The sequence below is a fragment of the Ziziphus jujuba genome, chromosome 8 (assembly GCF_031755915.1).
Source record: "Ziziphus jujuba cultivar Dongzao chromosome 8, ASM3175591v1".
NCBI classification, from domain to species: domain Eukaryota; kingdom Viridiplantae; phylum Streptophyta; class Magnoliopsida; order Rosales; family Rhamnaceae; genus Ziziphus; species Ziziphus jujuba.
The window spans coordinates 13,224,924-13,247,703 of NC_083386.1; the positions used below are offsets into that span (position 1 = coordinate 13,224,924).

A 22,780-nucleotide genomic window follows, 5' to 3' on the forward strand; every position below is an offset into this window, starting at 1 on the left:
GTTGAAATTGTTGAGGCAAAGTGAATGAAATACCTTTTTAGTTTTTTTAGCTTCTAACTTATTTTCCTTACTTCAAAAGTAATGCTTCAACTTATAAATTGACTAAAGTCATAAATGCTTTTCAAAAAAAAAAAAAAATACAAGAATAAAGAATAAATGCTCATGATACACAAAAGGACAAAGCAGAAAAAGGAAACATTTGTTATTAATAAGATTTTTAATAATTAAAAGCAACTAATAAAGAAATGGAATAACAAATACAACACCCAAAAAACAAAAAAACAAAAAAAAGAGAACAAATAATATAAATTCAAAGGAGCTTGGCGTCTCTTTCTCAAAACGCAAGTGTAGCTGAATTATTAATTCATTTATGCTCTTGCTTTATTTTTCCTATTTATTTAAAATACGAAATACGATAATATTAAAAAAAAAAAACCAAAATCGGTAATTTTATAATATTTTGGTCAAAAAAGGAAAATAATAATAATAATAATAAAAGAAACAAAGATAACATTCCGTCACGTTTCGATTTTTATTTTATTTATTTATTTATATTTCTTGCTTTTTTAAAATTACGTAGAAGTGGACCACCAAAAGCGTGCAACCGGGTGGAAGAGCAGGAGAAGAGAGGTGCTCAGCGCTTTTCCTGGTTTTTGGGGTCCTCTCTTGAGTATTATGATCCAATGCTCCGGCGGTGCGCATGGAGATAACGTACGCATCCCCGAGCAATTCGGATTTCCAAGACGGATCCTCCATGCCGACCTCAACCCGACCCGTCAAGATCATACCGTTGCAGCACCCGAGTACGACGTCGTCGACTACGAGCTCCGTCGCCGGTGCTTTCTTCTCCAGGTGGATTTCGAAGCTCCACCGCATGACCTGGTTGGAGTGGCTCGAGCTCTTCCTTCCTTGTTTCCGTTGGGTTCGGACGTATAAATGGCGCGAGTATTTCCAGGTCGATCTCATGGCCGGTGTCACCGTTGGTGTCATGCTTGTTCCTCAGGTTAACTTATACATATATATATATATACGAATTTATTCGTAAGCGATTTTTTTTTTCTGGTTTTTGTTTGGTTGCTGAGAAAATGGAAAAAAAAACAAACGTAAATTTGAATTTGATAAAGTTAACACAATTTCGCCAAGTCGTTGTTTACGAGTGAATAGGAGTTGAGTTTCTTTATTTTGGCTCTTTGTTTTCTCTGTTTCCGATTGTTTTATTTGATTTCTTCTTTCTAATCTTTCTCAGCTTTCCTTTTCTTGCTTGGTTGCTGAGAAAAAAATGAGATTAGAAAGCGGAACAAAACATTTCACTATATTATGTTGTTTTTGGTTTCCAAAATATAACCGACTCAATTGACACAAGTATAATTATTGATTTAAAGGTCATTTGGAGCTAATTTTTTTTTTAATATATATATTTTAGCGTTTTTGGGATATATCACATATTTGAGATTTTTTTTCTAAATATTGATATTGCTAATGAATTTCTATTCCTCATTTTTCCTTATTTTCTCTGCAACCAAACACGGTGGAATTTTAATTCGAGCTGTCAATATGTGCGTGTTTGCCATGGTTGCAAGTTCCCCTGTTTATTTGATGCTTATTATTTTCTGTAATTTGATCAAGATTTAACTATTGATGATTTGACGGATTTCTCTACCTCTTATGTTCATGAAGTTATTGAGTATTTGAAATCAGTGAAAGCTAATAGCATTCACCTAAACTTTTTTGATGGATTTGATATATTTTTACTCAATAGGACATCAACCATTCTAGAATGCAGAATCAGTCAGATATGGATTATTGGTTTCGTAATTGGTGATTGGAGATATATCCATGTGCACAGCTTGGAGCGTGTGTGCTTGTAAATTACAAGTTTTTGTTCATGCACTTCAGTCATGTAAACTTGTATATTGCAATTTTATTTTATTAAAAAGAAAAAAAAAAAAAAAAACTGTGTCAGCTGGGGTTATGAGTGATCCATATTGAGTGGTGGACTCGGAGTATGTCATGTCTAGGTGTTATTGTTTCTTTACTGGTATGATATTAGTTTAGTAAAATATTCAAATTGCATCTAATCACTGTAAGTTCTATTGTTGACTTCTTCTTTTCTTTTTTTTTTTCTTTTTTCTGAATTGCCAGGCAATGTCTTATGCAAAATTAGCTGGACTTGAACCAATATATGGACTTTGTAAGTTTTCACCTTGAAGTATCCAGTAAATAAAAACTTATAGATTCCATTCATACTTATTATTGAAGGAAAACAGTCATGCATTTCTTTAACATTTATGTCTTATACGAAGGAAAATTTTCATGGTTCATTGTTTCTTGGTCTTAGTGTAAAAGTGCAATGATAACAATTGGATATTTTCTCTGGCCTTACAACCTCTCCTAATAGAAATGGAGATAAGATTTTGAAAACAAATCCTTTCAATAACTGACAGTTTTGGACTTCTTTCTAACTACAATTTAAAAAATATGTGTCACTGGGTTCTGAGTTTTCTTAGCTGTCATTTATTCTCATCTTTATTTACATTTGTTGGGTCTATTAATGTCAAACTGATTAGTAATGATCCCATTATGATGAAACATAGCCTTGGTGAATTGATTGTATATGGTAGTTAAATCGTTACTAATCTTATATATATATATATATATATATATATTTTGTTTTTGTTTTTGGGAATTTACATAAATCAATGTTTTTGCTATGACCTTCTAAATTTTTGTCTTATCTTAACTGGATTCCTTACATTTATTTCTAATGGCAGACTCTGGTTGTGTGCCTTTGTTTGTCTACGCTATATTTGGATCATCTCGTCAACTTGCTGTTGGTCCTGTAGCATTGGTTTCTCTTCTGGTCTCTAATGTCCTAAGCAGAATTGTTGATTCCTCTGATCCATTATATACAGAAATGGCAATCTTATTGGCACTCATGGTTGGGATATTGGAATGCATCATGGGGCTCTTAAGGTAATCTACATCTATAATTATGTGCATTTACGGATCATTCTTAAATGCATTCTTTGTTAGACAGCTAGAGTCTAGAGAAGGTATGAATAGCCAATACTCTATCCAAAATGTGTAAATTGACATGTAACTTCTGCAAAAAGCCCAAATTCTATAATTCATTAGAATTTGTTAAGGATTTTAGCTCATACTAGCCATGATTTTCATAAAGAAAGTATTTTCTCCCAAATGTAGGAAGTTTAGAGCATAGAGCTGTGTTATTAGAGAGTTGGAACATTATATAAGTTATTACGGTAGCATTAGTTGTAATCCAACCAATTAGTATTTAGATTGTCCATTCTAACTAATGATTTTTTCATGTGTTTGTATGTGAATGACCATCATGATTATTTTCTTTGAGTTTTACCTAAATAGTCTCTGTATTTCCAGGCTCGGATGGCTTATTCGTTTTATCAGTCACTCTGTGATTTCTGGCTTTACATCTGCTTCAGCCATTGTAATTGCTTTATCACAAGCAAAATACTTTTTGGGATATAGCATAGTACGGAGTAGCAAGATTGTGCCATTGGTTAAAAGCATTATAGCTGGAGCAGATGGGGTATAACTCTATAATTTTCAACCCTTTACTAGCAATAGTATTATCAATGTTCTTCTTTTCTACGATCAATCTATAATTTTCTTGTGTACATTATGACCTGATAATCTGGATTTTGGAATTAAAACGAACATTTAGTATATGCTTGTTCTTCTTGATGCAAACTTGATTTCTGGTTTCCAATCTGCATGTACTTCCCTAGTCAACAGTTATAATCTTTATGCAAGTATCTTCTTCACATGTCATGCATTATAGCTTTATCTATGGCTTTATGTGGTTAACTAGCTATATTAGTGGGCTGTTGAAGTGATTTTGACATAGTATAGGTCTTTACTTGGTGGATAATAGGAGATGATTTCTGGTATTTCAGGTGTTTCTGTAAGCTAGGGTGTAAAGGAATAGTTGAATAGTATCTTTTAAAGTACATAAATATAATAAATTCTGCCGCATTTTGAGCTGATTTTCAAAATCACTCCCCTAAGGGAATGATTTTGTAATCTTTTACTTTCAGTGTATATATATATATATTTTTTGCTTGAATTTTTTCTGTTTGCAAATGCATATGAAAACTTACTTCTTTATGAAAGTACACTAATTAGAGGCAAAGTATTTTTCAGTTAATTAATGGCTTGCCATAAAGTTGAGGTTGCAAGGTTCTAATTCAGGTTGCTTCATACCTTGTTTCAATGTTCAAATCAATAGAGATTGATTTTTGAAAGAATAATTTTGATCATGTTAGTGCTTATTCCTAAGATTGCATACTATCACTTGCTAGCCATATGCCTCAAGCAAAAGTTAGAAGAGAGGCAAACTTGTGTTGCTTGGTACCATTGTTTATATCACTTTGACAAACTGGACTCTCTGTAGATTTGTAAATTCCAATGTGAAAGACAGACTTCTAGTGGGAGATGGAAAAGAGAAGGTTTTTAGCTTTTACAATTGAAATGTTCAATTTTTCTGTTAAAACGGCTATCTACTACCAGGACTACTGCTATTAACATGATATGCTAGTTGAGCATTCTTCTAATTGGCTAAAGCTTTTGGAATAAGTGGCAACAAAAGATTTGCTTTGCGATTATTTTTGCATCATTACCATTGTAAATACTGGCTGCATTGATCTTGATGGTTATCAAACCATACAGCATATTGGTATTCAGGTTGATCGTTTGGTTTTTGGCCATTTGGTCCTTTTTTTCTTTATAATGACATTTGAATCACCCTGCATATGTTCATCTACTTGGTATATGTATATCATTTAATGTGTCTTGCCTTGTGCTTGCACTTATCCATTCTTTTTTTTAACAGGAGGTTTTTCCTTTTGTAGTTTTCCTGGCCTCCTTTTGTAATGGGATCAGCCTTTCTTGCGATACTCTTGATCATGAAACACTTGGTATTAGTCCATTCTTTGCTTTCTGATGAAATATATTACTGTTCATCAATATTATGGTTATAATTTTGTTGATCCACATATAGGGAAAATCAAGGAAGCAATTACGATTCCTTAGAGCGGCAGGTCCCCTCACTGCAGTTGTTTTGGGCACAACTATTGTGAAAATATTTCATCCATCTTCAATATCATTGGTGAGAACGATGTACTTTGAGTCACTTTCATTTGTGGGTATTTTACCTTACTAGTCATCAAAATGCTGCTTCACTAATTTTATGAGAATAATATGGAAGAAAGATATTTGTTCTATCAGCATAACAGCAGTTATGTGCCTAAACTAAAATCCTATCCTTATATGGTATAAATAATGTCTTCCAAAAATTCTAGAGAAACTCTCATTATTCTCTTAACATGGTTTTTCATTGAGTTTAAAACAAAATGGTATTTCCTATCATACTGAAAGTGACGATTATATTATAGTTTGCATACTCTTTTTTCTTTTAAAAAGATAACTTCTAGACTTGGGGGCAATACTTATTAATAGGAACTGATGAAGCATACTGGTTACTGTTTTAGGTCGGAGACATACCTCAGGGCTTTCCAAAATTTTCTATTCCTAAAGGCTTCGAATATTTTCGGTCTTTAATTCCAACTGCATTTCTCATTACTGGTGTAGCTATATTGGTAAGAAAAGTTATTTAAATTACTACAATTTTTGGGTTTTTTTTAATTAAAAAAAATTGTGATTATTAGTCCTATGACACCATTGCACCAAATTTTGAACATTAGGAATCTGTGGGTATTGCCAAGGCTCTAGCAGCGAAGAATGGGTATGAGTTAGACTCAAATCAAGAGGTATGGAATTAAACATGCTATGGTCACCAAATTTTAATGACTGCCTCTATGAGTGTTGAGCATGCATGACATTTTTGACTCTTGAAATGTAAATGATCATTCTTCCCCATTTTCCCCTTTTTTTTAATCATCTATCTTATCTTCCCATTTCTAGAATCTTTGTATTGTTTTCAATCTTGTTGGTATATCTGTTTGTTTAGTGTTCATCGTATCAACTTGATATAAATAGTTAGGTGCACGTCCTAACAACTTGATCTTTCAGAATTGATGTAAGTTAAGAATGGTATAAGAGATGTAGCTGTTTTTTTTAAATCTCTGCTTCTGTGACTGCTGAAAAATCATTTCTTGTTCCATGTTGGATATGGATAGGTGGTACAGACAACATTTAGGTCTCCCCTGTCCATGTGTTGGGATCAAACATCTGACTCGAAAGTAGGTACACTATCCACACAAGAAGACCCACACATGGTGGAGTGTTAAAACACACTATTTTACACCTTGCTGGTAAAAGCATAAGCTTTTCGAAAATAATATCTACATGGAAATTAGGATGCTAAAATTTGTGCCTCATAGGCTTAGGATGTCAAAAACCTTGTGCTCATTTTGTGGGTATTTGAAGTTTCTTTTGATACCATAATGAGCTCAGATAATCAGCTGTTTCTGCTTAAAAGCAGGATCAAAGTTTTCACTAGATTAACTAATACTTATTTCTCAATTTTTGGAGGTTGCTATTGTTTGGTCTCTGTGTTACTATGAAACATAATAGTCACTATAGCTTCAAGAGATTGAAAAACTTTATGGTCCAGAAATAGGAATTAAGTATTAACGAAGGATATTTTCATGTGGTTCAATAAAATCATAGTGGGCACAAAACCTTAATAACGAGCTTCTATTTGTTTATTTATACAGTTGTTCGGTCTTGGTGTTGCCAATATTTTTGGTTCATTTTTTTCGGCATACCCTACAACAGGTGAGATTTCTGTAAGGTTCTAAGAGCTGTGTTCATTGCGTATTTTACTAAATTTTGTATTTCACAGATACATGTTATTTGGAGTGATCATCATATAAAAAAGGTAGATTCATGTTATTTTGAATGTATGCTGTAGGATCCTTTTCGAGATCTGCAGTGAATAATGAAAGTGGAGCAAAAACAGGCTTATCTGGAATTTTTACAGGAATCATAATGGCTTGTGCCCTTCTATTTTTAACTCCTCTATTTGAATACATACCTCAGGTTTGTTTCTACATCTATTTCTTTAACAAGTAGGAATGTAAATTTTATACTCGTGCAACCATTTCTTAATGTTCATGGTTTAAACTACATTGTTGCTCATTAGTTTATAACTTTATATTACAAAGTGTTGTTGTGGCCAATTGCAAAATTTCAGAAAACATAAGATGAAATCTTTACTATTAGTTCAAAATTTTATTCTCCTTGTCTTCGTCAACTTTTTTAATTCCAAATTTTGGGTACTTACATTTGTAAGAAGGCTAACCGTGATGCTTGTTGTCTCTCTCTTTCAGTGTGCTCTCGCTGCTATTGTAATATCCGCTGTAATGAGTTTGGTGAGTATCATAGTCACAAGATGTGGTGTTATGTTAATCTTTAGTTTTTGTCGATGTTAGCCATTAAAATTTTCATGCAAGAAGATATATTAGTGGAAATTTGAGTAGAGCTATATGGTCATACCCTTCTGAGTCCTTCCTTCCAGGCTGCTTGTGATAGGGTTACTCTTCTATGATCATTTGTAAGAATGCAAGATACATGTTTCAAGCTTGGTTGGATTATTGGGTTTGGTCTTCTTAGGGGATGGTTAAACCTACAAGGGATATATTTCCATTTTATTTTTATTATTTGATTCCCCCTTGCATAACTAATTAATTGATAGGATGGAAGCAACAATATAAAATTGTTTCATCAAATACCATCCATTTTGACAATCATTTCTTCATTCCTATTTTATTGATGTTGAATACAAGTTGTTTGTCCGTTTAAAAGGTTGCATATTTTATTGTATAATTGAATGGAAATATGAAGAAAAAGAAGCCTTTTTTTCTTTATCCCTGCTTGAACGAGAAAAGAAAAAGAATTCTTAACGGCTGATCTATCTATTTTTGTTTAGTAGCTCTATAACCATCCTGAATCAACTTCCTTTAACTTTTGGCCTTTGCCAAATATTCTGTAGTAATGCAAAGTTTTCTTTTCCTTTTTCTTTGTTGGGGGTTGAGAGGAGAAAGCTTGTTTATCAATGATGTGAAGCTTTAAAAGATTTAGACTGCAAATTTAGGCATATTGATTTTGTATAGTCGAGAAAAGAAACTGTAATTTATGATTGCTCTAGTTGCATGCATCCCACTAAATTAATGGATAGTGTTTTGTTATATTTTATAGAAAATTTCAATGCTTACCACTATTATTCTAACGGCAACTTATTTCGTCTTTTGAATTTCAGGTGGATTATCAGGAAGCTATCTTTTTATGGCATGTAGATAAAAAGGATTTTCTTCTCTGGGCCATCACCAGCACTACAACATTGTTTCTTGGCATTGAGATTGGTGTCCTTGTTGGGGTGAGTACTTTAATCAGCTATATTTAGAGAGAGTTATGTATGTAACATGCATTTTGAGTATTCGTATTTTGTTGATGTTAATTGACATCCATGAACAACAGAAGTTAGTCTAGGACAATAGAATTCAGAACTATCAGAAGTTGTGTTGGGTGGGAAATCGTTAAGACCTTGTAGATATCCCTGTAATAGAAATTAGCAGTTTTAGTGTATGTTTGCTCGATGTGAATTGCTGGATTTCCTATCAGCTTCAGCTTTATGTAATTCAGTTGTTGCACATGCAAGGTTAACGAATATCCTTGATTTCAATTGAAGAAGCTTATTCTTTTTAACATTTCTTCGAAATTGTAGGTTGGTGTTTCACTTGCTTTCGTGATCCATGAATCAGCAAACCCTCATATTGGTAAGTAGTCTCAATTGACAAAATTGCCTGTGTATTTACAGCATCGGTTGAATTTCACAGCACCTATATTACAACATAATGTGCTTTGTGGTGCTTTGCTTTAGTGTTCCTTAATAGGTTGCAAGTCTGAATTCGTCTTCTTCATTGTCATGACTATCCTTTGTATTAGTGCTGCAATCCTTCTGAATTCGTCTTCTTCATTGTCATGACTATCCTTTGTATTAGTGCTGCAATCCTTCTGCTTTTGCTATGTTCAGAATCTTGTCATTAGTTAAGACTCTATGCATTTTCTAATTCTTATTTACCAGTTGTAATAGTCTAGATGCCCCGTCTATTAAAGCCTTATGGTAGGTGCTCAATCTTCTTTTGGCTTCTGCTAGTGCCATCTATGATTTTCAATAATCATGTTTTTTATACTTAGAACTCAACCACTTCCTTGGGCTGACAAATTACAAATTACGAATGTCCTATATGGTCTGGATTTGTTATTAGAGCTTGGTAAACAAAAACCATGTTGTGTAATTTTTATAGTCATATTTTTGAGTTGTAGATTTGGTTCATTTGGGTATGCTAATAACTGAATCTATTAATTTCACTATCTGATGGATAATGCAGCTGTCTTGGGGAGACTTCCTGGCACCACTGTATACAGAAACATCCAACAATATCCAGAAGCATATACATACAATGGAATCGTTATTGTTCGGATTGATGCACCTATTTATTTTGCAAACATAAGTTACATAAAAGATAGGTAAGAATTCATGCTTTTTCATATTGATAAATTCATTTGTACTGGCTCTCCTATTTTATAGTTTATTAGCTGGGCTATTCTTTATTGCATCATAGTCGTCTATTTTTCCAATTGAACATGTCTAAATCATTCAGGTTTTCTCTGACAGATTGCGTGAATATGAAGTTGATGTTGATAGATCTGCTAAACGTGGACCAGAAGTTGAAAGAATTTATTTCGTTATTTTGGAGATGGCACGTAAGTCTTACTAATCCTGTGCTTTTGAGAAGGTTCTAACTTATAATAACGAGCATTTGACACAAACATATTGCTAAACTGTGTTGTTTGATACCATGCCTCAATTTAGTTATTCTATACAGATCAATAATGTTGCTAGTGACAATCATGAGATTTATTTTTTCTTCTCTGCCCCAACTTTACTCTCAGAATAGCTAGGGCATGCATTTTTGCGATTTTAGTAGGCATGTCTGCATATAGCTTATATGAATCTGTGGATGTGTGAATGTGATTATACAATGATGTAGTTTATGCATATAATGTGTTTTCTGTTCTATTTTTCTTTCAGTGATTTATTCCTGCTATGAGTTAGGTATCTTATTTTCCAAATTTATCTTCTTTTCAGCTGTTACATATATAGACTCTAGTGCTGTTCAAGCTTTAAAAGACTTACACATGGAATACAAATTGCGAGACATTCAGGTTGGGTTTCCCTTAATGAGGTTTCCAATATTTCATAAGTTGTTGAATATGTGTTAATAATCATATATATATATATATATATATATTTTATTTTTTTTTGGTGCAGATTGCAATTTCAAATCCTAACCGCGAAGTCCTGCTGACCTTATCAAGATCAGGTGTTGTTGAGATGATCGGTAAGGAGTGGTACTTTGTGAGAGTGCATGATGCCGTTCAAGTTTGTCTTCAGCGTGTCCAGGGCATCAAAGATTCATCTAGGACAGCTGATCATGTACATGAGGACGAACCGAATTTCTTACAGAGATTAGTGAAACAAAGAGCAGAGGACTCATCAATTTCCCGTTTGGAGTCTGGTGACCGAACACCATTTTCCGATGGAGCTGAGGCACAGTTAGAGCCACTATTGTTGCGAAAGTCATGAAATGCGCTTGACTTTCACAAACTGCATTGTTGCCTGTATTTTTGCAAGGCAGTGCTTGTACTTCATTTATTCTGTGATCCCATTCTTTACTTATTGTGTTTATGTAAATTGGGCTTCTTGTTGTAAAATGGCATATTATGAATAAAAAAGAAGTGGGCATGTAAGTTATAAGAGAAATGTAACATGATCAACTATAATATGTCTTTTGTAGTGCTATTATTTATACAATTTTTTGGATGCCCCTTCTTCTCTTGTATTACTACCAAATAAAAATGTGAGTTTATGTTGATCATGGCTAACAGCAACTTGATTTTTATGGTAGGTGCATTATGGATTGGATGCTGAGAATTTTCATTGCTAATTTCTTCTTCAAAAAAAAAAAAAAAGAAAAAGAAAAAACTAATAATAGCCGAAGAGTGAAATTTAGATATGTTCGTGAGAGCTTTTTGTTTATTTATTTTGCACAGAATATAATACTTTTTTATGTTCTTGAGCTTTTATGCATAAGTTTTTTCCCTGTTCATTCTACTCATTTTAATTATGGAGTTATGTCTATAAAAAGAAAACTTGCCTAGTTACATCAGAAGTTGTATATTAATTGTTAAATAAATGCAATAGAGAATATTTAGATCTCAAATTTTAGCTTTCCAAATTTCTCAAATGAATTATTGGTTGTCACACCTAAAAGCATGATTAAAAACTAAAAACTTAATATTGTAAAAGTTACAAACACTTAATACCATACCATGTCCATGTTCATGTTATTTGAGTAAGAAATTTTTTTTAAACCCTTAATATTTTTTCAAATATTCAAATATGTGTATTTCTTCCTAAATTATTTTGATCCAAAAAAATAAAAAAATAAAAAATAAAAACTCATCACTATGGTTTCTTCTCGACTGAAATAAAAGGGGGGAAAAATCAACATCTCCTAACAAAATAAAAAAAAAATAAAAAAATAAAAATGTTATGTAAATAAATTAAAATGGTAATTCTTCTTGGGCCTTCGATTTTCATTTGCATTTTCCCTCGGGCCATGATAGAATTCTCCCACATCGAAAAGAGTTAGAAACCATTTACAAGAAACAGCTATAAATATAAGAAAGCTAACAACAGGACAACTTGCCTTAAACTAATGAGTAAGGAAAACAAAGCGAGCGGTGGGAGCCGCTCGCCGCGCCAACAAAAATAAGTGTGCGCACGAATTTTTGGAGGGGTTATAGGCTGGCCGAGCGCTGACGCTGCTTACTTTCGCAGAACTCGCTCGAGCGGGCCTCCCACCCACAAAGACCCCCACCAATTATTATGTCTTGGTTTCTTTCTTTGGGTTTAATTTATATAGTTATATGCTAATTTATTATTTCTGGTGGCCAACTTAAATACCGCAGCCAAGAGATGATGATGTTCCTATTATTAAGATTGAAATCTTTGATAATTCAGAACTGCACATCTAAAATTGCTTATTATATTGGCTTGATTCCTATGGTTTTTTAGATTTCAGTGCCAGATTCTGGTACGGTTACTTAAAAAGGTTAATTTATCTTATCCTACAAGAACACGAGAACAACTTGGAAATATGCCAAAAACTTCAATTGAGATCCGACATATACATTGATTGATAAAGGACTTATGAAAAAGAATTTTTAATAGAGGATTTATGAAAAAGAACTTTTTAAGGGATAGTATTTATAGTTAGATTTATATGATTTTCGTTTTTTGATAATTAGGAATAATTGTTTTGATGAGAATGATTATTTATATATAGAAGATCACAATTTTGCTACTAGATTCTCTTGTTGGAGAAGGCTCCAACGAAATTATTTTTGTTGTTTTTCTTTTTTTGGGCTAAATCTAATCAAACCAACTGGACTGAGTAGAGCCGTATTATTGGGCTTTGTGGCCCTTCAATATTTGGACTTAACAAATATGATTGGATACAGCATGTGAACTAGGCCTAATCTACTTTCACATGGATAGAAACATTTACAATATATATGGCATGAAATAATAAAAACCAAAAATATCATGTTTTGCTTATTCAATAGAATTCTCTTTTTTTTTTTTTTTTTGGATGAATTATTCAATAGAATTCTCACTAATAAAGCCAAATTGGAATAATAATCTTACAGAAGATGAGAAAATCATCAGACAAATTCTTTCAGAGAATGTGGAACGCATTAATTCAGAGCATGTAAAAGTTTGGAGTTATATACTTTCACAACTACTACCCACCGTCAACCTTTACTGTGCTTGGTCTCAAAAAAGTTTGGATTTGACACATGATAATAGAAGCCCAACAGTGCCTTACAATGGACCACTATTTTCGGCTGTTGTTTTCAGTCAAGTGAGGTAGGTCGGTGTGGTACAAATGAGTCTGTGAACCATCATTTTCATCGGCCCATGTACTTAGCTACAAATAGTACTACTATTTATTTGTTTATTTGTTTATTTATTTTTGGTGGGATGTATGTCCATTTGATCCGAAGATTATAACACTGAAAATCATTTTGGAGTACTATTGTATGATAAAACAGTAATAAATTAAACAGAAAAAGCTTCTAGTGAGCAATTAATAATTAGATGGTTCTTCATTTTGATTTAATTGGGATTAAGCCGTCAGACGAATGCAACAAGAAAAAAATCTAAGTGATAGGCTCAAAAACATTCTTCAGGAAATTGGATAAGATGCAATTGCAATTATATGGTTGTACATGTAAAGTTGGGATTTTTTTTTAATTTTTTTAATTTTTACTTATTAAATTTCAACATCAAAATCAATTTGATTGAGTAGTTATTTCAAATTAAATTAAAAAACCAAACCAACTTCACCCAAGTTCAATAATGCAAAGACTTTGCACATATATATCTAAAGTTTCTATGTATTTATGTATGTGTGAATGTGAAAAATATGTATACAGAAGCACATTTCTATTCCTATATAAATAGATGAAGTGATTGATTGATCAATGAGAGAGAGATTTTGGTAATATATATATATATATATATAAATATTGGCTGAATAGAGAGATTTTGGTAACATAATGAAAATCTGGGAGACAATATCTAATAAGTTTGTTTTACTTAGATTATGTTGGAGACAATATTATTTTCATTTCCAAACAAAAAGAAAATTATATTATTTGCACTCATAATTTCATAAATCATCGTACAAGTAGCTAGGTGGAGATATCTTACAGCACTAAAGCCAAGCAAATGAAACATTGATGGAAAAGGGTATTGGTTAGTGCCTGTTGAAAACAAATAGCTATAGTACAATTCTTAAGGTATTGTATTTATCTCGTTCCACAAAACAACAAAAATTCAGGAGAAGTGGAAGAAATTACTTCCAAATTTTCCGATTCTAAACCAATGAAAATCTGACACGTTATCTTGCTTAATCTAAAATGATATCTACTGTGAGTGTGAAAAGAAAGGCTGAAATTGCAGGAGCATGAACCTCTAACTCTCAGTGAGGGAAGCGTGCACATGCTGTCAATCCACATCTTGTAACTATTTGGGAATTAATTTTATTATTATTATTATTATTTTATTTTTTGGGTTCACGGATCCTCAGAACATTGCATCGATTACATTACGTTCTTTTCTTTAGGACCGCATCATCTTGATTCTATGTCATGATTAAAAAGATACAAAAAAAAAGTAAGGTTAATCTAAAAGAGCAATGACTTTTGTAAGATAAACTGGTCGATCAACCAGCTGTAATTTTAACAACTTTCTTTCAATATCATCTTTATAAAGTGTGCAAGTGCTTTCAAACTTATACCCAAGGGATGGATAAGTGGCAGGAAGCCGGCTCAATCCCTCGCATCTGTTCGCATAGAATTGCAGAGTCGAGTTTTGAGAAGATTTATTTGAGTCTAGATATGAATTCGATGTGCTGTGCATTAATGGAAGAAAACGGTAGAAACAGCCGTATGATGGTGAACTGGATAGTGTGGAAATTTCTATTCAGATTATCTATTCTCACCTGTTAATGGTCCATAGTTTTCCGCCGTCTAGATTAAAAACAATCAGAAGATCTATTTTTTTTTTACCTAAAAGCACAAAAAGTGCTTTCAAACTTTTTAAAAATAATTGTATATATAATAATACATTAAATATATTCATGAATTTAATAAAATATTAAAATATAAATAAATTGAATTTTAGATAAATTTATATCAATTTTAAATGTATTTTAAAATTTTAATTTTTAAAGTAATTTAAAAACTAATATAAAAGATCTCGATATAAAAATTTGTTTCTCTCTCTATATATAATATGCAGATGACACATAATTTCTAATATACATCCCACCACATGTACTTGACAAAGAGTATGTATATTAGGAAAAGTTACACAGAATCCCCTAAACTATTTGATATTCACAATTAATCTCTTAATATTACATAAAACTTCCTCAAATATTAAAAATTTATAAGTTAAAAAAGAAAAAAAGAAAAAAGAAAAAAGAGGTATATATCAAAACCATATTACCCTAATAATAAAATCTATAAAAGTTTTAAAATTTAAAATTACTTAATATTTTCCATATTGAATAAATTCAATAATTAATATTAATATTAATTTAAAAAATATTTTTCAATATTTTATTTTTTAAAGAAAATATTAAAAAAATATTTTATTTTTTGAAGAAAATATTATTTTTATTTAGATAATAAAATGGTTTGGATTAAATTATTTGGAAAATAGTATATGGATACGCCAAATGGGTATTTTTGTGAAATTAAAATATATTTTAGCATTTAGCTTGTTTGAAAAGGGCAATTTGTTATATATAAGTACAATTGAGAGATTTATTTGCTATTTTAATAGTTTGAAGCGATTATTTTTAAGGGTTAAATAATTCGAAAGGGTTTTGTACAATTTACCCTGTGTTATACATTTATATATAAGAATTTCAACATCATAACCTTTTTTATCAACTATTGAATTACTTTAGTATATATTGTTAAAATTTAAAAATTAATTAATAGTTTAATATGGTTTTAATTACATATTAAAATTTTATCGTTTAAATAAAATGAATAATTGTTAAAACATTCCAAAAAGGCCAAAAAAAAAAAATCCTTGTAATAAAATCATCATATCGATCTAATATAAAACTGGTTATATATATATATATATAATCAAACAAATTTTCTAGCTCTAGCTTTCATCTGATTGCCTGAAAGCTAATAATTTTTACCACTGTAAATACCATTTCATGAAGCGTTGTTAGTTAGAATGCAAATAATCTGTATATAGTTGAGTTATTCTGCAACATTTTCATCTTCTTCTTTGATTTGCTGATTGGAGTACGCGTTGTACAGACAGAATAAAATGGCAATCTTGCCTACTTGTTATGTTATGGTTCTTAACATAAGATAAGAAAATGTTACTAATAGATTGAAACTATATATTAGTATTTTCTTCTCTTTGAAACGTCATATGATCAAATTGAAAACGTTTTAGTTTTAGGTGGAAGCTAATTAAGCTCGAAGAAATTAGGTGGGCTCCATAGAGTACAAAACAACTGGGGTAACTGACTTGGTTAAATGTTTGATTTTGTATCATGTCTGCATATTGGGATTGATCAAAAGCTATTCATGTACCATGGAAGATTTTGTATCATGTCTGCATATTGGGATTGATCAAAAGCTATTCATGTACCATGGATGATGACTCATACCATGCAAAGTTTTTAGCATTTTATAATTAAGGTACCTGATCAAACTGTGTTGATTCTGAAAAAAATCGACATTATTGAAACTGAGATATACAACGTTACTGCCAAAAAAAGTAGCCAAACTATGTTCCCCACAAACTTTGGCTTTCAAGTGAAAAAAAAAAAAAAAAAAAAAAAGATGGTTGCTTATAATATCTAATCCATTGAATGAATGCCAACTCAAAGCATGGGCGAATTTTGTTTGATTGCAAAACACATTGAAAACATTGAGATATATTGCATGAATTATATATCAAGGTCGACTATATAGGACTCAAATTTTATTCCCTTCGATACTTTCAAGTAGAAAAAGATAATTAGCAAAAACATATTAAAAAAAAAAAAAAAAAAAAGCTAGGCAGCTTAGCTAGCATGAGGGTTTTATTTGGAAGATATATGTTTGTCTTTCTCTCGGAATTAGAAGCGATGAGTGTGATTTGGGTACAAATGTTGTTTGTCGTTTCCATTCATCACGTGGCCATGAGGTGGGGATCGGAATGCCCTGATAGAAATCCTATAAGACAAAGAAATAGTCATTTACAAATCTCCTCTAATCCCTTCCCAACCAATTATCATCTATCTCCCACGTGGGATCCTGGACCCACCTCACCACCTCCTTCCCTCTTTAAATACATTATTATAATTCCTATGTTTTTTGACTCCCATTTTGATTTCTCTTGGCATATCATATATGCTAGCTAGCTAGTGCAACCACCTCCTCTTTCTCTTCCTATTACCATAATTATATCTCTTTTTTCTCCTTTGCAGCTTTTCTGATTATCATATATCATATAGCATATATAGATATCATGGGAGATTCATCTTCTGCTTCTTACATACACATGGTAAGTAAATATTGATTAAGTTTTATACTATATCTATGTTCGAATATGAAGTCATATATTAATTTGATTGGTTTTTGTAAGAAATGGTTTTAATTGGTTTTGCGATTATGATAATTGATTTTGATTGTTGAGTTGGGTTATACATATATAGGTTCAGCACCTGATAGAGAAGTGTCTGATCTTCCACATGACTAAAGAAGAGTGCATGGAAGCCCTTTTTAAACATGCAAACATCAAACATGTCATCACCTCCACTGGTTAGTTTCTTTCCTCCAAAAGCTACCCTCTATTCTTAATTCCTTAAGCTTGAGTCATTGATATCGATCTCTCATGCATGCATGCATGCAACAATCATGCAAGAGCGTAGCTAGATATTTTTCGAATGTCCTGAATAGAAGAAAAAATAAAAATAAAAAAAGAAAGAAAAAGGTCAAAACTTGGGTTTTGCTGTCCTAATAGATTCAAGAAATCTCACACGTAAAAGCTGTATAGGATGGGCTACCTTTCGGTTGAACTACGAATCAAATCTATACATGGGATATAGAAAAGCTCCATCATCGGTAGCTCCCGCTGGACGGTTACGTTTGAACTTGTCTTTGCTACATCTAACAAATGATCTTAAATTCAAGATCACTTATAGCCTTAATTTGATTGATATGCAAGTAGGACAAGCATATACACGACGAGTACTTTCCTCTAGTGAAGCTCTAAACAAGTTTAATAGATTAAAATCCCATCAATAATCTTGGAGAGAAGTCCACAATAAGTCTAAAACAGATGACCTATATCATCTCACAGCAGTTTTAATTTGGGAATTAATTAAGGCACTTTTTTTTTAAGTAAAATTAATTAAGGCCCTTTAAAATGGTAAAAACTATTATTCTTAATAATAAATTGGAAAATGTGATTTTAATATAAAGATCTAAAAGATATCATCTTATCATTCGTATTATCTCAAATAAATAATTTAATAATAATAAATTCTAAATCTAAAGTGAACTAGTATAATAACTGTGCAATCGCATCAAAAACATATATGATATAATAAAAATAATTTCTTATGTTTCACATGTATATTTATGAATACATGCCAGTGTGGAATGAATTAGAGAAAGAAAACAAGGAATTCTTCGAGGCTTATGCACAATCACAAGGAAAAGGAGATAGAATTTCAGAGGAAGAGACAAACCAAATGATCCAAAAGATTGTATCGGATTCTTCAAAAGATTCCGACGACTAACATGCCATTTGGAAAACGATCGATATCTTACCTTTGGGGTTCTGGTTTTGTTGTTGGCTACCTCAAAAAACTCCTTCATCAATGTTCCTCAGCATCCAGCCAAACCCACAAAGGTTTTGTAGAGCTACACTCCTCTCTCTCTCTCTCTCTCTCTCTCTCTTCATGTGGTCCCACTTTTACTTTCAACATTATTGTTATTTTATCACAACAATACGGAAGTAGCACGGAATCTCTTCATTCGTCGACCCTACTTCATATCCTCCAATAATCGTCCGCCACATCACCAACTACTCGCCTATACGGCCGTGCCATGTCACTTGTAAGAATTTTTTATTATCCTATATTTCCCGACCAAAACTCTCAAATGGTCGAAGATGATTGGTTGTTATCTTAATTATCGTTTGTACAAATCATTTCTATATGAATAAATATGTGGGTTTTCTTTTTCTTTATTGCAGACATCTAGAAACCTTTGGCGTTTGCATATATTTTACGTCTTGTTTATATTCTTTTTTGCTAGACTACGTCTTGTTTATGTTGTTGCTTGAGCTTGGTTTTTGTCATATAGCAAGGATATGTATATACGATTGGTATTACTAGCGAAACAAGGCAAATGAAATGTGGGGGACTACTATTTAACTTTGCAGCATTTGTTGGGTGTTGTCATAGTCATATACATATAACTTTGTGGCGAAGGACCACAGCCACCATCAAGCCCACATCAATACCAAATGGTTATAACATGAAACTTTCTATGAAAATTATTCAAGCTTTTTGGACTTATTAATCCAAAGCACCAACAGTATAAGTTTTTTTCTTTTGTCACATTCGGGGACTTTAGCCAAACCTAATTATCAGAACCTTACTAACAGAAGTAATTAATCAATTAAGTCCCACAACTATCATCTTGCAATTGTAGACCTGATTCTAAAAAGTCATCTTACTCATGTTTTTGTTTCTTTTATTATTTTTCTAATATGATTGTTACTTAAAAATTAAGACAACCCAATAACAAAAGTAAATGTTTGCTTGGGTAAAAAAGAGATAGATCTGATAGTATATTGTTTTGGAGATGAGGAGACTATTTTCAACTTTTGGAATTTGTAGTTTTGCTGAGTATTTGAGCAAAACATAAGAATTACATCATTGAATGCATTCTTCCTCTCCAAAAATCCTATATTTTTCTGCATCACCTTTAATGCATACTTTTGAATGTTTTTGTCTCACATTGCTTGAAACTGTGTTGAATTTTTTTTTTTTTTTTTTTGGGAAATAAATCTGGGTTGAAATTAAACTCGTATAAAATGAGGGAGCTATTCATAATTTAGACTAGTGCCACATACAAAAAGATAATGTTATGCATATCCCAGTATAATTTACAATTTATAATTTATTTTGGGTTTCTTGTGTTATGAAATCTCCCATTTGCCCCATTCCTCTCCCTTCTTTATTTATTTATTTTTGCTACAATATCCTCTCTAAATTTAACGCACTAGGCGCCACTTTGTTTTTTCCCCCCACTCACACATACAGGAGATTGTCCAAATTACCTGCAGAATGCACGGAAAGAAGGTATTTTGGTACTTTTAAGGAGTAAAAGGGTTCTTTTTAATTTTTTGACAAATTATGTAAAAGGATTTTATTTCCAATCCTGATTCAACCTAAGGAAAAGGCCAAGTCATTGTTTAATTTAAGTGTTTATTTTTTATTATAAATATATATTTCATTTAAAATACATATAGTCCGTCTCTCACGAAAATATCTTTATGAATTTTCTAATAGAATTTTAATTATTAAACCATTGGATTTCTTTAAAGATTAAAATTTAAAAATGCATTTGGATTTGGTACGAGTCCTTACAATTTTTATTTTTATTTTTAAATTTCAATATTTCACTAAATTTATATAAAACTTTAAATATATTTTTAAATCTCATATTTGAATAGATCAAAGAGCTATTGATAAGAGATTGATTATATATATATACATATATATAGTTATAATCCAGTGATCATGTAATTCACTTTATTGTAAATTATATATGACCATATTAGCTTATGGTATTTATTTTTATCTTAATTTTTTAATACTAACAACCTAGTATGGAAAGACGAATATTTTAATTGCAGCCAATTAAATTCTAATGTACTAAATTTGTCTTCTAAAAATTTTAAATTTTAAGCATTTCATTATTTATCTCCATATAGAATTATGTCACATATTTATCATGTATTTTAAAATGAATTAGATATTTCATTAAATCAAAACTCTCTCTCTCTCTATATATATATATAAATATATATGTGTGTGTGTGCTGAGTTATTTGTTTGATTTGGGCCTTGGGTTGGTAGTTCTGACATTCTTAATGCAACGATACTTATTATTAGAGTTTAAAAAAGAATAAATTACACAAAGTCTCTTTAAACTATTTAACACTTACCAATAACCATTTTAAGCAAGTAAAATAACAAATAAACTTTTTAACTATGATTATAAATAATACATTGCCCCCCCTTAAACCAATTAGATACTAAAAATTCTTTTTGATTGACAAAAATATCTTTTTGGCAATGCTCATTATATCATTTCCTAAATAATTTAATCCAAACTTTTTTATTATTTAAATATTAAAATAATATAAAATTAATAATATTAGTACTAAATAAATCAATTTATTGTGCATTTAAGCAGTTGTAAATTTTAAAACTTTTATAGATTTTTTTATATGGATGGTTTTTTCTTCATGTCTAAGTTGTTGTTGTTGTTGTTGGATTGGGATTTTTCTTTCAATCTTTTTTTTTTTTTTTTTTTTGTTTCTCTGTTTAGATGTATAAGTTTTCTTTGACTTGTAAGTTCTTAATAGTTTGATAAGGGTTTTATGTAATATCTGAAGGTTATATGTTAGTGTCAAAAAGGTTAGGGGAATTGTGCATAATTTATCCATAAAAAAATTATTTACCCAATCAAAGTTTTAACCAATAAGTGTTTTTGTTATTTGTAGCACTTAGGATAAATGGCAATTTTGAAAATAAAATAAAATAAAATAAAACAGTATGTTGGGTGTTTTAACGGTCGAAGTGCTTTCTACTATTTTTCATTAAAAAAAAAAAAAAGCATTTTCTTTTTTTCTTCCAAACGCTTTATGAAGTTTTTTTCTTTGCTAATATTGTGGTTTTGACAAAACCAAAAGCAGTTCCAAGCAGCTTATTGTCAACCATCTAATGGACAACATCCACAAATCACGCACTCCATAATTAAATTGGGACATATATATTTACAAAGGATTATCTGTATGTCATAGAAATATGAGACAGTATGCATCCATTAATTATTTTCACACCAGCTAGCTAGTCTTGACAATCTTGAAGAGGAAAATTATACATTTGAATAAAATGACAAAGTGATTAGTGACCAAAAATTATACAAACTTGTTCAAGCAATTTAAAAGCACATAAATTGTGGCTTTAAAATAAAAGAAATCGTTGAAAGAAAACTTTAAGAAAAGATATTAATGGGGGATGATTATTTCTTGAAATTTTCGCTGCCGGCCTTCCACACTTTCTTTTGTAACGGGATACATGATTAACCAACGAGTTTGCTTTTTATTCCAAGCATAAATAATAAGGTCGTTCTCTCCAGAAATATTGTTTGGTGACAAAATTATTGCTTCCTTTGAATTCAAATTCTCATATATTTTGTAGAGAAAATAAATTATAAAGGGAAGAAGGATCCCCTTTCTCACTACTCTTAGAAGTCTTCGAACTCGCTGTTTGGAATTAGGCCTCCCTAGCATAATATAATTGTGTGAGATTGAAAGGTTCCAGAAAAAGTTATAAATGAAATGTTGTCTGTTATAAGTGACAATTTTGTTTGAAATAATTTTCAATTTGGTTTTTTTATTTTTTTTATTTTATTTTTTTTTTTTTCTTTCCACCAAGTTTATAGTATTTGAAATACTTAACAAATTGTATCTATCACTTAAGGATAAGAAATATTTTAAGTAAATAAATTATACATAACTAAATAGAGAAAATCAAAAACTAAAAACATAAATGTTATCAAACAGCTTCTATGGCACAAGAAAATAAATGTGTAGCTAACCATGAAGCTAGACTATACAGATAAAATTATCTTGGTTTACCGCAGTCAAAGTAGACTGCATCAAGACACAACAACAACAACAAAAGAAAAAAAATTAAAAATAAAAACAAGTGGAAAGTCTAAAATCTATGCAAATTAGCCAAACTCTTAATATCAAGCATGAACCTTTTTTAAAAAATAATAATTTGCAATTTAATTTAATTTGCGATATTCTT

General features: G+C 31.0%; 2 protein-coding genes and 1 non-coding gene across 4 annotated transcripts; all 3 read left to right on the plus strand.

The window, feature by feature from the left end:
- The first annotated feature begins 569 nt into the window (after positions 1-569).
- On the plus strand, positions 570-11,928 carry LOC107404087 (probable sulfate transporter 4.2). 2 transcript variants are annotated; one of them, XM_048469755.2, is made up of 17 exons: positions 570-1,003; positions 2,143-2,191; positions 2,772-2,973; positions 3,400-3,568; positions 4,890-4,955; positions 5,039-5,146; positions 5,529-5,636; positions 5,742-5,807; positions 6,717-6,777; positions 6,914-7,041; positions 7,332-7,373; positions 8,261-8,377; positions 8,726-8,777; positions 9,393-9,531; positions 9,680-9,768; positions 10,154-10,230; positions 10,337-11,928. In XM_048469755.2, exons 1-17 carry the CDS (start codon positions 701-703, stop codon positions 10,649-10,651), a joined length of 2,091 nt encoding a protein of 696 aa, XP_048325712.2. In that variant the 5' UTR covers positions 570-700; the 3' UTR covers positions 10,652-11,928. The 2 variants fall into 2 exon arrangements, with proteins under 2 accessions (XP_048325712.2, XP_048325713.2); XM_048469756.2 differs by lacking the exon at positions 2,143-2,191 and having other exon boundaries at positions 803-1,003.
- Positions 11,774-11,932, plus strand: LOC112489656 (U12 minor spliceosomal RNA). The gene has a single exon (XR_003053952.2). It is a non-coding gene; the product is annotated as a U12 minor spliceosomal RNA (small nuclear RNA).
- A 5,090-nt stretch (positions 11,933-17,022) lies between these two features.
- On the plus strand, positions 17,023-18,916 carry LOC107404085 (uncharacterized). Its single transcript, XM_016011034.4, has 3 exons — positions 17,023-17,224; positions 17,376-17,481; positions 18,319-18,916. The coding sequence occupies exons 1-3, from the start codon at positions 17,189-17,191 to the stop codon at positions 18,462-18,464; spliced, it is 288 nt and encodes a 95-aa protein (XP_015866520.1). The 5' UTR covers positions 17,023-17,188; the 3' UTR covers positions 18,465-18,916.
- The last annotated feature ends 3,864 nt before the right edge of the window (positions 18,917-22,780 follow it).